The sequence below is a fragment of the Jaculus jaculus genome, chromosome 4 (assembly GCF_020740685.1).
Source record: "Jaculus jaculus isolate mJacJac1 chromosome 4, mJacJac1.mat.Y.cur, whole genome shotgun sequence".
Classification (NCBI taxonomy): domain Eukaryota; kingdom Metazoa; phylum Chordata; class Mammalia; order Rodentia; family Dipodidae; genus Jaculus; species Jaculus jaculus.
The window spans coordinates 10,294,095-10,308,406 of record NC_059105.1 but is presented as its reverse complement, the minus strand read 5'-3'; the positions used below and the strand labels follow the sequence as shown (position 1 = coordinate 10,308,406).

At 41.8% G+C, this 14,312-nt stretch overlaps 1 protein-coding gene and 1 non-coding gene across 2 annotated transcripts in view; both read right to left on the bottom strand.

Annotated features, from left to right (window-relative positions):
* The window catches only part of Farsb (phenylalanyl-tRNA synthetase subunit beta), an 80,707-nt gene that overhangs the window by 37,418 nt on the left and 28,977 nt on the right, over positions 1-14,312 (bottom strand). The window contains exons 11-15 of the mRNA XM_004662884.2: positions 13,399-13,460; positions 12,911-13,118; positions 12,381-12,461; positions 7,732-7,824; positions 930-1,047 (exon numbers count right to left, since the gene is read on the bottom strand). Of these exons, the coding sequence (XP_004662941.1) occupies positions 930-1,047; positions 7,732-7,824; positions 12,381-12,461; positions 12,911-13,118; positions 13,399-13,460 (562 nt within the window). The remainder of the gene's footprint in view (positions 1-929; positions 1,048-7,731; positions 7,825-12,380; positions 12,462-12,910; positions 13,119-13,398; positions 13,461-14,312) is intronic.
* Trnad-guc lies at positions 10,879-10,950 on the bottom strand. The gene has a single exon. It is a non-coding gene; the product is annotated as a tRNA-Asp (tRNA).

The window sequence follows — 14,312 nt, the reverse complement described above, 5'->3', positions numbered from 1 at the left end:
AGTAAAGAAAAATCCAGCGCAAGACAATGAGCAAAAATAGACTCCGTGCCTCATACTGAAAACCCATGATGGGGAAGTCATGAGCCCTAGGGCTGTAAAACCATCAAAATTTGAACACCGCTAGAATTCTGATTCAAATCAATCAATCATGAAAGAATTTGTGAAGCTGGCAAATTAAACCCTAGGTTATCTGATAATCTGTAATGGTGAGGTTATTTACAAACAAAACAACTGTGGTAGAGCTTTTATTTTAAAACTACAAATGCAAGTGTTTGTGGATGAAATAATATGCTGTCTCTGATTTATGTTAAAGTAATACAGTGAGGTGGACAGAGATAGAGTTGTAAGAAGCTATGTGGTGTATTCACAGGGATAAGTATACTATTTTCTCTCTACAGACCTGAAATGCACAGAACATAAAATGCTTTAATGGGGCTGAAGAGATGGCTTGGCAGTTAAGGCACTTGCCTGTGAGGCCTATGGACCCAGATTCAACTTCCCAGGACCCATATGGGCCAGATGCACAAGATGACCCATGCACATAAGGTGGCACACATTTGACTGCAGTGGCTAGAGGCCCTGGCATGCCAATTCTTTCTCTTTCTCTCTCTTACCTAATAATAACAATAATAAATACTTTAATGCTTTACTGTAGCAGAAGACATTATGAGAAAACATAATTTGAAAGTTATTTTGCAATAAAAAATGAAGTTCTTTAGAATTAAAAAGAAAGTTTTGGAGCCAGGCGTAGTGGTTCACACTTCTAATACCAGCACTCAGGAGGAAGAGGTAGGAGGATCGTCGTGAGTTTGAAGCCAGCCTGAGACTAAATAGTGAATTCCAGGTCAGCCTGGGCTAGAGTGAGACCCTACCTCGAAAAACGAAAAGGGAAGTTTTAAGTAAGCAAGTCAGAGGTAGCACATTCTTACCCTTGCTGGAATCTTTGATGACAATGTCAGAGATTTCAAACAGTTTCAGGGGAAGCGGCATCTTCCGATTTGCTGCTATGGTCTTCAAGAGGCCGGGAAGAAGAGTAGTGCGCGCCACCTGCAGGAAAAGACATGAAACTGCACTCACCAAAGAGGAACCAAAGCTCCCTGAAAGACAAAGGAGGGAGGCCCCAAGCCTTCAAAGAAAGATACACTTTCGGAAAAGGTGATGTCTAAATTATATTTAATTTTCAATTCCAAGCCATTAAGACTATCTATTTCGAATTTACAAAACAACAATGGGGCCAGTAGGCACAGGGCATGCCACGCTGAGAGCTTGGAGCACCAGTGCTCACGTAAAATGGCGGGCACGGCGATGCAAGCCTGTGACCCGGTCCCAGCGTCCCCGAGACAGACAGAGACTCCCTGAGGCTCGCTGCATACGTAAGCTACGTGGATGGGTGAGCTCTGGATGCAGTGAGACGCTTCTCCATAAATAAGACAGAGAGCAGCAGAGGGACACCTAAGTCCTCTGACCACCATGTACACACACATTCATCAACACACACCACACGCAAAAAAATAAGTCTGATTAAAACAAACTGAGGGCTGGAGCCGTGGCTCAGCAGTTAAGACACTTGCTTGCAAAGCCTAAAGGCCTGGGTTTGAGTCCCTAGTACTAATGTAAAGGCAGATGCACACAGCAGCACATGCATCTAGTTTGTTTGCAGCAGCAGAAGGCCCTGGCATGGCCCTGTCTGTCTGTCTGTCTCCCCCCCCCTTGTAAATTCCTTCTTCCACAAAGTAATTGAAACAGATTACAGAAAATATAAATATCTAAATGCATTAAACATGAATCAAAATTTTAAGGAACAGAACTGAGGCAAATGTAAATACAATTAAAATATTTGAACAAGGATGAAAATAAGACACAAATACATATGGCATTAAAAAACATACAGTTGAAGCTGGGCAGGGTGGCATACACCTTTAAGCCCAGCACTCCGGAGGCTGAGGTTGGAGGATCCCTGTGAGTTCAAGGCCAGTCTGAGATTACAGAGTGAATTCCAGGTCAGTCTGAGTTAGAGTGAGACCGTACCTCAAAAAACAAAACAAAACAAACAAAAAAATAAAAAAGCAACAACAAAAAATACAGTTGCCATGAATAAGCTGTGACTACAGTCCTTGACTTTTTATTTAATAAAGCAAATAGGAAAACATGGGCAGTCATTTCCTTCTTAATAAATATAAGGGGAATTACCATGGATATTTTTGTATAATCATGGAAAATGCTAATAAAAATAAAAAATTTAAAAAAATAAAAAATAAAAAAAAAATAAATAAATAAATATAAGAAATGTATATCCTATATCTTAAAAAAAAAAAAAAAGATGGGTGTGGTGTTGCACACCTTTAATCCCAGCACTTGGGAGGCAGAGGTAGGAGGGCTGCCAAGAGTTCGAAGCCACCCTGAGACTACATAGTTAATTCCAGGTCAGCTTGGGCCAGAGTGAGACCCTACCTTGAAAAACCTAAAAAAAAAAAAAAAAAAAAAAAAAAACCAACTTCACTGCTTTTGTCGATGACACAGATACAATTTTAGCTACGTGTGTTAGTTCCCAATGTATCATGCTAACAGACAGGCTTTATGAGAAGTGGTAAGGCAAGACTCTTGTGCTTCTCAGACACCAGACACCTTTAGCTTCAGCTCCAAACTGACAGGAGTTTCTGGGGTGGGCTTCTCTGCTTCCATTCCTGCCATCTTGGGGTCTACTCTCCAAAGTCCTTTAACCTACATCAACAATCACCAGCAGCGTTCCATGGAGTTGTGAATAAATCCCAGGTCTAAACCGGGTGTGGTGGCACACGACTTTAATCCCAGCCCTCGGGAAGCAGAGGTAGGAGGATTGCCGTGAGTTCGAGGCCACCCTGAGACTCCATAGCGAATTCCAGGTCAGCCTGGGCTAGAGTGAGACCTTACCTTGAAAAATGAAAATGAAAATAAAAATCCCAGGTCTGCATGGGCGCGGTATGGCTTGGCTCCAGCTCCTCCTCCTCTCCAGCCTCGGCCCTGCGGCTCCCCTGGCTGACTGCACTCCAGACCCGCCAGGCGCTGTGCTCATCTCCCCAGCCCATCTCTCACTTGCTCTCTCCTCTACCTCGTAGGAGCTTCCTCCAGATTTACATGTGGTAGTCTGCTCCTTCCTGCCTCTGCTCAAATGTCCTCTTCTACAGCAGTGTGTCCTGATCACCCCAGCTAAGGCAGCTGCCTCTCTCCTATAATGCACAAGTTAACAAACCCTCAAAGGACTTTCTGGACAGTCTAAGGAAAAAGACATCTTTCTTACCATTCTATCAATAAGCTATTAGACTTCAACTTAGTGCTTTCTTAAATAATATATTTTCCCAACTAGAAGCAAAGTCTTTTTTATTGTTCACAGAAATAAAACTGAGAGTACACCTCACAGTTTCATTTTCCAGTTTTAGTAAGCTGTAGTTAACTAACTACGCATCTGGAGTTCATTTGCAGTGGCTGGAAGCCCTGGCACGCCCACTCTCTCTCTCAGCCTCTTTCCCTCTCAAATAAATAAATAAAAATATTTTTTAAAAGGTATAAATATCTGACTTAAGAAAAAAAAATTTAAACAGTAAGTTGCTAAAGATTTTTGTTTGTTTTGAGGTAGGGTCATACTTGAGCCAGGCTGACCTGGAGTTCACTCTGTAGTCCCAAGCTAGCCTCAAAGTGAACAGTGATCCTCCTACCTCTATGCTGGGATTAAAAGCATGTGCCACCACAACCAGCAAAAATAAAGATATTTTTGAGACTACATTTGCCTCACCTTTGTTATAGATTATTAATTTTTATAGTTAATTTCTTACTGAAACTAATTTACCATATATGTATAAAAAATATGTATGGGATTTGGTTGCAGGTTTCACAGAAGGTCTTAGAACATATATCCCAATGTACTAGAGGGAACTACAATGTTAAAAAATAAAGAGAAGTTTAACAGCAGAATGTAAGAATTCTTTTTGTAGGGTGGGGTGACAGGGTCTTGCTGTGTATTCCTGGTTAGACTAGTAGTCACTCTGTGGGCCTGACTTTCCACAGAAACGGAAGCAGCAAGCCCAGCGAGCACGCTGTGCAGGCACATGGCCTTGAGAGCAGAGCCACATCCCCAACCCAGGCCTGGCGCTCACCAGGCGATGTTCACTCTCCTTGAATTCATAGCAGTCCTCTTGCCTCAGCCTCCCAAGTTCTGGGATTATTGGCCTCAACTACCACGTTAGGACTAGAAAATTGCTTTTAAAGATAACTTTGCTTAAACCAGAAGTGATCCCTGTATCTGGAGTGCATCAATAGTGGAGGAGAGAGGTAAAGGCAGAAGAATCAGGAGTTCTAGGTCATCCTCAGCTATATAACAGATTTGAAGGCAACCTAGAATGTATGAGACCCTTTCCCAAAAAACAACAACAACAAAAAAAACCCAACTTGTCATTTTTTTTTTAGTTTACTTTATAGACAAAGGTTTTGTTGTTGTTGTTGTTTGCTTGTTTTGTTTTTGCTTACTTAAAAACCACTAAAGGGGCTGGAGAGATAGCAATTAAGGTGTTTGCCCATGAAGCCTAAGGACCCAGGATCCATTCCCCAGTATCCATGCTAGCCAGATGCATACATTCGCATTGCATGTATCCGGAGTTCACTTGCAGTGGCTGGAGGCCCTGGTGCACCCATTCTCTTTTTTCCTGTCTCTCTTCTCTCTATCTCTCTCTGCTTGCAAATAGATAAATAAAAGATACTTTTAAAAACCACTAGGGGGCTGGAGAGATGACTTAGTGGTCAAGTACCTGCCTGTGAAGCCTAAGGACCCTGGTTTGAGGCTTGATTCCCCAGGACCCACATTAGCCAGATGCACAAAAGGACGCACACATCTGGAGTTCGTTTGCTGGAGGCCCTGGCATGCTCATTCTCTCTCTCTCTGTGCCTATTTCTCTCTGTCTGTCGCTCTCAAATAAATACATAAAAATTAACAAACAAACAAAAACAAACCCAGTAGGAATCCAAATGATTAAGACCTGAACTTGAGCCAGGCATGGTGGTACATGCCTTTCATCCTAGCACTCAGCTGAGGCAGGAGGATCACTATGAGTTCCAGGCCAACCTGATATTACCGAGTGAATGCCAGGTCAGCCTGAGCTAAAGGGAGACCCTACCTCAAAAAATAAAATAAAACAAAACAAAACATGATTTGGCTGGGTGTGGTGGTGCATGCCTTCAATCCTAGCACTTGGGAGGCAGAGTTAGGAAAATTACTGTGAGTTTCAGGCCAGTCTAAAACTACAGAGTGAGTTCCAGGTCAGTCTGGCCTAGAGTGAGATCCTACCTCTAACAAAACAAAAAATATACTAAGTGTGGGATTTCTACAGGATAAATGATAGGGGAAAAACAATGGCCCGATTAACAACATGTACAGTAAGAGACAAATCAACTTTAATGTACAAGGCTCATTTGAATCCCAACTCAAACTAAGGTTAAAAAAAAAAGATAACTGCGAAAACTTTACCAGTAACCTAGCATTTTAAGATATTACTTAATATCACTGCTAATCAGGGGGAAAGTGAGAAAATTCTGTAATTTTGTTTATAATAGTTATAATAAAATTTTATGTATTTTACCTAAATATTTTTTATTACTTTGCTCATACCCTAGCATATTTACTATTATAGAAAAGAGTCCAAAGTTAACCATTATGTGAAAGAAGTAGGCTTACCTCTAAAGTACATGCCAGGGCTGGAGAGATGGCTCAGCAGCGAAGGCAGGTAAGCCTCCAAAGCCCAAGTTCCATTCCCCGCCCCACATAAGCCAGAAGCACAAGGGACACAAGCATCTGGAACGCATTTGCAGTGGCTGGAGACTCTGGTGTACCCATTCTCCATCTGCCTCTTTCTCCCTCTCAAATAAATAAATAAATAAAATACATTCTTTTAAAGTACTTGCCTGCAAAAACCTGCTGGCTTAGGGTTCAATTCTCCAGTGCACACATAAAGCGAGATACACAAAGTGGAGCATGCATCTGGAGTTCATTGGCAGCAGGTCACTCATTGCAATCTCTCTCCTCTCTCATGAATAAGTAAACAGATTAGTCTCAGTAGCTTTAACTGCCAGTAAGACAGAGGCAACACAGACTCAGTCAAAGCTGAGAGGCAGACACTGTCTCGCATCTCTAGTCTACTTATGCAGAAATATTGATTCTTTAGTATGCTAGCCACAGCTATTTATAGACATTTAATGCATTTTGGATTTTTTCTTTCCTTTATATAAAACAGTTAAGGTATCTACATCTTAAGAAATAAGAAATCTATCACACTTGATAAAAAAAAAGGATGTACATTTAGCATGAGCATGTAAAAATACACAAGATTTACTGAGAAATCACTCTGCAAATATTAGTACAGGTCTATCAAGTTAGTACATAATTCTATAGTTAAAATTTAGAATTTTTTGCCAGGCATGGTGGCGCATGCCTTTAATCCCAGCACTCAGGAGGCAGAGGTAGGAGGATCACCGTAAGTTCGAGGCCACCCTGAGACTACAGAGTGAATTCCAGGTCAGGTCAGCCTGGGCTACAATGAGACCCTACCTAGAAATTTACATTTTTTTTTTTTTTTAAGCAGGGTCTCACTCCAGTCCAGGCCAACTTAGAACTCACCCTTACCCATAGACTGACAAACTCATGGCGGTCCTCCTACCTCAGCCTTCCAAGTGCTGGGATTAAAGGTGTGCACATCATGCCTGGCAAAATTTTTAAATTTAAATCTTAGAACTTACTTTTACACAAATGAAAACAAAGGTCCAAGGAAACTACCTCAAATCAGTTAGATATTATTTATAATAGCATTTAAATTTTTTTATTATTGACAACTTCCATAATTAGAGACAATAAACCATGACGATTCCCTCCTCCCCCACTTGCCCCTTCACAACTCCACTCTCCATCATACCCCTCCCCCCCGAATCAGACTCCTCCATTTCTAAGGCTGCCCTGGATTTTAGAAGACAAGATTTTCTGTAAAGCCTAGGTTAACGAGCATACAGAATTACATCTGCAAAAAAAAGGAATGGTGAGAGTTGACAAGTACGAAAGAGATGAGATTATCTAAAATTCTTACTAAGCCAAGACACTGTAACTTTTATTTTATTTTATTTTTTTATTTATTTATTTGAGAGCAACAGACACAGAGAGAAAGACAGATAGAGGGAGAGAGAGAGAATGGGCGCGCCAGGGCTTCCAGCCTCTGCAAACGAACTCCAGACACGTGCGCCCCCCTGTGCATCTGGCTAACGTGGGACCTGGGGAACCGAGCCTCGAACCGGGGTCCTTAGGCTTCACAGGCAAGTGCTTAACCACTAAGCCATCTCTCCAGCCCCACTGTAACTTTTAAGTGCCCTCTTTTTGTAACTAACATACTGCTAATCTGCAACATAAATAATTTAACATCTACTATTAAGTAGTATTAATCTCACTTATGTTTTCCTAAATTCTTTAAGAAACTGTCAATAAACTTAGATGATTTTAATGAACAATACAGGGAAACAGCCAAGAACTGTTGTAATGGCTAATTTCAAAGTGAGTGGCTAAGAAATGTGGGTGGCTATAGAGATTCAAGAACCAAGTTTTAACTCATTAATTTCAAACAAGTAACATGATATCCTACAATAGTATATAAAAACTTAATTATGAAATAGAAAATCCAGGTAAAAGCAAATGGGGCCAGGCCTCATCTTCTTAGAAGTTCTTACCTGGAATTCAGCTGTTTTCGGATTACTTATGTGGATTGCTTTTGTAGCAGAGATATCCAAACCAAGTTTATCAGCAATATCCTCCTGGGAGCACTAAGAATAACACACAAAACAGACCAGCACAGAAAATCAATGCCTAAAGTTACCTAATTTTAAACACTATCAATCCATATGCAATGGTTTCACAGAAATGCACAGACTTATATAAATCAAGAAGTGAAGAGTAAACTAAAAATTTAGCTTTTAAAGTTCAATAGCTAATAATTCATCTATTGAGCCTAACAAAAAGATGCTACTTTTTTTGTTTTTGGTTTTTAAGGTAGGGTCTCACTCTAGCCCAAGCTGACCTGGAGTTCACTATATAGTGTCAGACTGGCCTCGAACTCACAGCACGAACCCCCTCCCCCACCGCCAAGCACCAGAATTAAAGATGTGTGCCACCACACCCAGCTCAATTAACTTGAAAATATGCTTCATTTATTTATTTGAGAGAGAGGAAAAGGCAGAAAGAGAGAAAAAAAATGGGTGTGTCAGGGCCTCCAGCCACTGCAAAAAACTCCAGATGCGAGCACCCTCTTCTGCATCAGGCTTACGTGGGTCCTGGAGAATCAAACTGGGATTCTTTGGCTTTGCCGGCAAACACCTTAACCACAAAGCCATCTCTCCAGTCCCAACTTAACTTTTAACGTTATCATTTACTTTGAGTTCTAGCCACAGTATGGACAAAAATGTTTATGTAGAAATGGTATTACCCATATGCAGGTCTTTCCTGAGCCAGCCAAGCATCCACCTTTCTAGTCTAATCTCCTGACTCCTTAGCTGTTCCTTGCAACTTAAATTTTCCCGTCTTTACTGAAAAATAACCTTCCATGACCCCCATGTAGACATTCCACAACATTCTACTTAAGTAACAACTTCTCTTACACCTCTTCCACATAATAATCCCAGGAACCAGTCAGAAATTCTCTAAGGGTTAGACAGATGGCTTGACGGTTAAGGCATTGGTCTGCAAAGCCAAAAGACCCAGGTTCAATTCCCCAGTACCCACATAAGCCAGATGCACATGGTGGTGCATGCATCTGGAGTTCATTTCCACTGGCTAGAGACTCTGGCATGCCCATTCCCTCTCTACCTGCCTCTCTTGCTTTCTCTAATAAAGAAATAAAATATTTATAAAAATAAAAATAGCCAGGTAGGGCAGTATAGTCCTTTAATGCCAGTGCTCAAGAGGCAAATGTGGGACCACACTGAGACTACATAGTGAATTCCAGGTCAGTTAGACCATAGCTTAAAAAAAAAAAAAGAACAAAAAAATAAAAATAGCTGGGCATGGTAGCACATGTCTTTAATCTCAGCACTCAGGAAGCAGAGGTAAGAGGATCACTGTTCGAGTTTGAGGCCACCCTGAAACTACACGGTGAATTCCAGGTGAGCTTGTGTTAGAGCAAAACTGTACCTTAAAAAAACAAACAAACAAACAAACAAAAAAACCATCCAGGCATGGTGGCGCATGCCTTTAATACCAGCACTTGGGAAGCAGAGGTAGGAGGGTTGCCATGAGTTCAAGGCCACCTGAGACTACATAGTGAATTCTAGGTCAGCCTAGAAGAAGAAGAAGAATTTGAAAAACTTGAAAGAAAGGAAGGAAGGAAGAAAAATTCTCCCTCAAGTATTCCCCAGGCTTTCTGTTTAGACTACCAATGTCATCCCTGCTGAATGCACGCTGACTCGCGGCACAATGGTGGAACAGGGAGTTCAAGTAGCCTGAGCTCTGCTCGGCGTTCTACCACATCATGTGACTTCCCTGGCATGAGTGCTGAAGCTCCTCAGCAAGCAAGCTGCTAAGTTCTTACCCACCACAAAGAGAAATGCCACTCTCAGAAGCTAAGACAGCAGGCAGATGTTTTATGTATATGTATGTATGTGTGTACGTATGTGTGTGTGTATATACACACACAAACTATTAAATACAACAAATCTAATAATGAATAATGAGATAATACATCCCCAGTGCCCAACAGACAGTACATGCTCAAAAGTCAACAGGGATGGTGACCAGGAAACCATTCCTAAAGACAAACAATGATCCTATCTTTGAAAAACATTCAGAACAACGTGAAATACTGGAGCAGTCAGGTTATTGAACTGTTTTTCAACATAAGCGTAATACTACTCATTGTACTGTTCTAAAAATGGTTTACAAGGAACAGAAGACCTTTCTAGTACTTAAGAGAGAACAGCATAGAAGTGAAATGATAAAACAATACACTGCATGCCAGGGACTTCTCTGGTAACTTCTGTCTCCCTTTTGTTTTTCTTTGTTTTGAGGCCAAATCTTACTCTATGGCCCAAGATAGCCTACAACTGGCTTCGTAGCCAGGCTGGCATAGAATTTCTGATCCCCCTACCTCAGTCTCCCAAGTTCCCAAGTGCTAGAATTAAAGGTGTGTGTCACCATGCACAGCTGTGCCACACTCTTGGGAAAGATCCCAACACCACATCCAGACAGCTTGGGAGCTTAGGACATGCTGTGGCTACGAGGAAAGCCGTGCAGCGTGCTGAGAAGCAGCAGCCTCTCCACAGCACAGTAGTTTTGGTAACAAGATTTGGACATGATGAATGAGTTAATTAAAACCACAGTTTACAGCTGGAGAAATGGCTTAGCAGTTAAGCACTTGGCTGTGAAACCTAAGGACCCCGGTTCAAGGCTCAATTCCCCAGGACCCACGTTAGCCAGTTGTACAAGGAGGCGCACACGTCTGGGGTTCGTTCGCAGTGGCTGGAGGACCTGGCACACCCATTCTCTATCTGCCTCTTTCTCTCTCTGTTGCTTTCAAATAAATAAAAATAAACAAAAACATTTGGAAAAAAAAATCACAGTTAATAAGGTGGATCTATTACCACACATAGCTGTCTCTGTGTGGAAGAACATGGCTCCACAGCACTCAGCAGTGCAGATATGCACCTGAGCAGTCTTTTTTTTTTTTGGTTTTTCGAGGTAGGGTCTCACTCTGGCTCAGGCTGACCTGGAATTCACTATGTAGTCTCAGGATGGCCTCGAACTCTCGGCGATCCTCCTACCTCTGCCTCCCAAGTGCTGGGATTAAAGGCGTGCACCACCACGCCCGGCTAAAGCTGGCGCGTGGCCTCCCCGTCGGGGAATCGAACCCTGGTCTCCCGCGTGACAGGCGGGGATACTCACCACTATACTAACGAGGATAGGCCCTGAGCAGTCTTGATGTGCTGTGATGATGAACAGTAAGGAAGTGATAAAAAGGTTGTTGAACTTCCTATACCTCAGGCATGGAAGATATTTTTAAATACTAACAGTAGTGTTAGGAAACACGTAATAAACCCCACCCTGCCGAAGACTCAACTCCAAGAGCGTAAGGCTCAGGTACAAAACGAAAACACACTCCTAGCAGGGAGCAGTGGCTCACACTCCAGCACTTGAGAGGCTGAGGCAGGAGGATTGTCAAGACTCAAACCAGCTTGGCTACAGAGTCAGTTCTAGTCCAGCCTAGGGTAGAGTGAGACTTAGTTTCAAAAAACCAAACAGTGCCAGGTGTGGTGATGTACACTTTTAATCCCAGCACTCAAGAGAAAGTTGTTTCTGTTCATCTGGGGAGAAAACTAGGATTAGAAGCGGGGATGGGGGCCTTCATGGTTCTTTGTGTTCTGTGAAGTTTGACTCCTTCAAAGTGAGAATGTGTTGATTCCTATGTCATTTACATACTTGAAAAACAAATAAAACATTTCTTCAAGCTGTTTTTAGATTTCAAATCATAAAAAATCAGATGGTCACAAATGGAAATGGGTATGTATATATCTTTAGGTGGCATGGTACCACAAACCCAGCATAGCTGCTTTGCCATCCAAAGGCCAAGGTTCCTGTCACGGTTCTATGTAATGTGCAAAGTAGGTACATGTTTCAGCTTCTGGCCTCCTCACCAGCTCCATGCCCAGCAGACACAGATGCTCAATAAAGTTGTATGAATGAATGGGCACTGAGGGCAGATAGATGCGCCCTTTAATGCTGTCAGGTGGCAGAAGCGCAGCATTGGGTTGGGAGGGCGGGGCACCAAAACCTCCGGGTAGTTCAGCTCTGCGCTGCAGGCACCACAGATGTGCTCAGCAACAGGGAAGCCAACAGATCGCACGCACATTTTATCCTTCAAATGGTCAGTCTGCAGGGGGAGGAAGATTTCATTCTGATTCTGTAATAACAGTCATTTCCTGATTCAGGCCTTTTATGTCAGCTCTGCAACTCAAAGCAAATGTTTGTGAGCACGTTCAAAGACTAAGAGTTAGTTTAATGTGGAACAGTCCCCAAGACCTTAACTAGGGCAGCACTGAGTGGGCACAGCCGCAAGCAAATGAAGACCAAATATGCTAACTGAATAAACTCGTGTATGAAGTCCACCGTGAGGCTGCGCACCTCCATCACACCACGAACCCGCGTCACCGTCACACGGCTTTCTGGCTCTGAGCTCTTCTAAGAGGGTCTTCTTTGCCAGAAAGTGTGTGATCGCAATTGACACAGCTGTTCTTCTAGAACAGCTTCTAGATTTTATAACTCAAGTAGGAATCACAGAATAAATAATGCAGGATTCAGTCAGCTGAACACAAGAATCTGTTTTACAACATACCAGAGCAAAGGTAAGGGCTTCCGTGAATCCAGCAGCCGCCATGTCAAGTCTGAGAAGTTCGGTGAGCTTATTAAGAGGAAACTGAGGGGGGGAAAATCACTTGTTCATTCCAACAAAATCTATTTTTTTTTCTTTAAAACAGACTTAATACAGAATGTAATTAGAAGGAAAGTACTCTCCCTTTTACCAGCATATTGCTAATGCCACCCATGCCCTAGATATTAACCCACCACCTCTCCTACATAGTTTCTGCTTTCAGGCCCAGGTTGGGAAAACGACTCTCCCAGTTCGAGATTCAACAGGAATTACACTCCAACCCTGCCTTTCTTCACAGAACTAGTCATCACAGGTTCTCAACTTACTCTAGTCAGTTGGGCATCTGTTTTGTATCCTCTCCACAGCAAAGGCTTCTCATAGCAAAGCATGTCCAAATACTGCTTAATTCCTAGGTCTGTTTTTCTCGAAGCCTTCCTGGCATTCAGTAATCAGCTTCGAACAATAAGAGTGTTTACTTAAGGGTACAATCTTACTTGATTAGCTATGGTGTATGTTTTGGGGAGAGTCATCTGAATGTTGTTATATCCATAAGCAATAGCTGCATCTTCTATAATATCACAAGCATGGATAATGTCAGCTCTGGTCGGAGGGATTTCGATCTCAATCTGATTGCCATCACCTATGACTTCTGACTTCAAAAACATCCTGGTCAGAAGCTTGGCAATATTTCCTGGAGTTTCTCTAAAAACATAAAAATTGTAGAACCATAAACTTCAGTGGATCTTATATAAAACTTGTTTACATTTTCCTTTAAAATATGCTACCAACTAACACAGTAACCTTTCACTGAATTCTATTAGACATCAAATATTCTAACTGATACACTATTGTCCTTAACTTTCTCTGAAGGCCATCAAACCCACTCCAAGCATTCTTCCAGGAAAATGTAACAGCTTCTTCTGTACTTTGTGCTTGAATTCTCTCCAATAGTAAATAACTAAATGAAGGTTTCAGAACATACCTGATTCCAACTTTCTTGTTTATTAAATCAGCTCTCACCATCTCCTTTCGGTAGGCCAGTTCCTTAAAGAAAAGAGTTTGAAAGCTGAGATATTTCCTCATCAGATGCAGCCTGAGATTCTAACTCAATTAGCTGATGTGATTTTGTTACTCAGCCAAGAACTGTTCTTACAGCCATGTATCAAAAACAAGGTTGATATTTAAAAACATTACAGAACTAATTTGTGCTAACAAATTCATCTACTTACTAGATGATTTTTTTTTTTTCTTTTTCAATGTAGGGTCTTCCTCTAGCTCACGCTGACCTGGAAATCACTCTGTAATCTCAGGGTGGCCTCAAACTCATGGCAATCCTCCTACCTCTGCCTCCTGTGTGCTGGGATTAAAGGCGTGCACCACATGCCAGCTTACTAGCTGATTTTTACTACTTAGAAATAATATAAAATGTCAAACACTTCATTTTTAGATGGTCATTTCCCATTGCCTACCACCATATTGCAATGCTATTTATAAATCCTGATAAATATTTTCAGCCTCAGCTTATGCAAGGAGTGTGTATGACCAAGAAAATATAATTCAAGTGTCAGAATGGGCTATCTGTATTACTAGGAAAACTAACAATATATTTTTCTCTCTTACCATTTCCCAAGTGGGGAAATGAAATGATGCCCCAAGACTGGGCTAGCAATCATCTCCAGGAAACAAAGGCAGGTAGAAACATTTCGTAATTAGTGTTCTCTCTTCTCGCCTTCAAGTAATCTCTAAGTGTACCATCCAGGTGAGAGCAAATGTGAACAAAGCCCAGGCTATGCAGTACCTCTGGAAACATGAGTGCTAACCAAGTCATTCTCACAAGTATGTATGTCACTAGCAAAATAACATTGAGCTATAAGTTAAAGTCTATTTTGCCAGGCA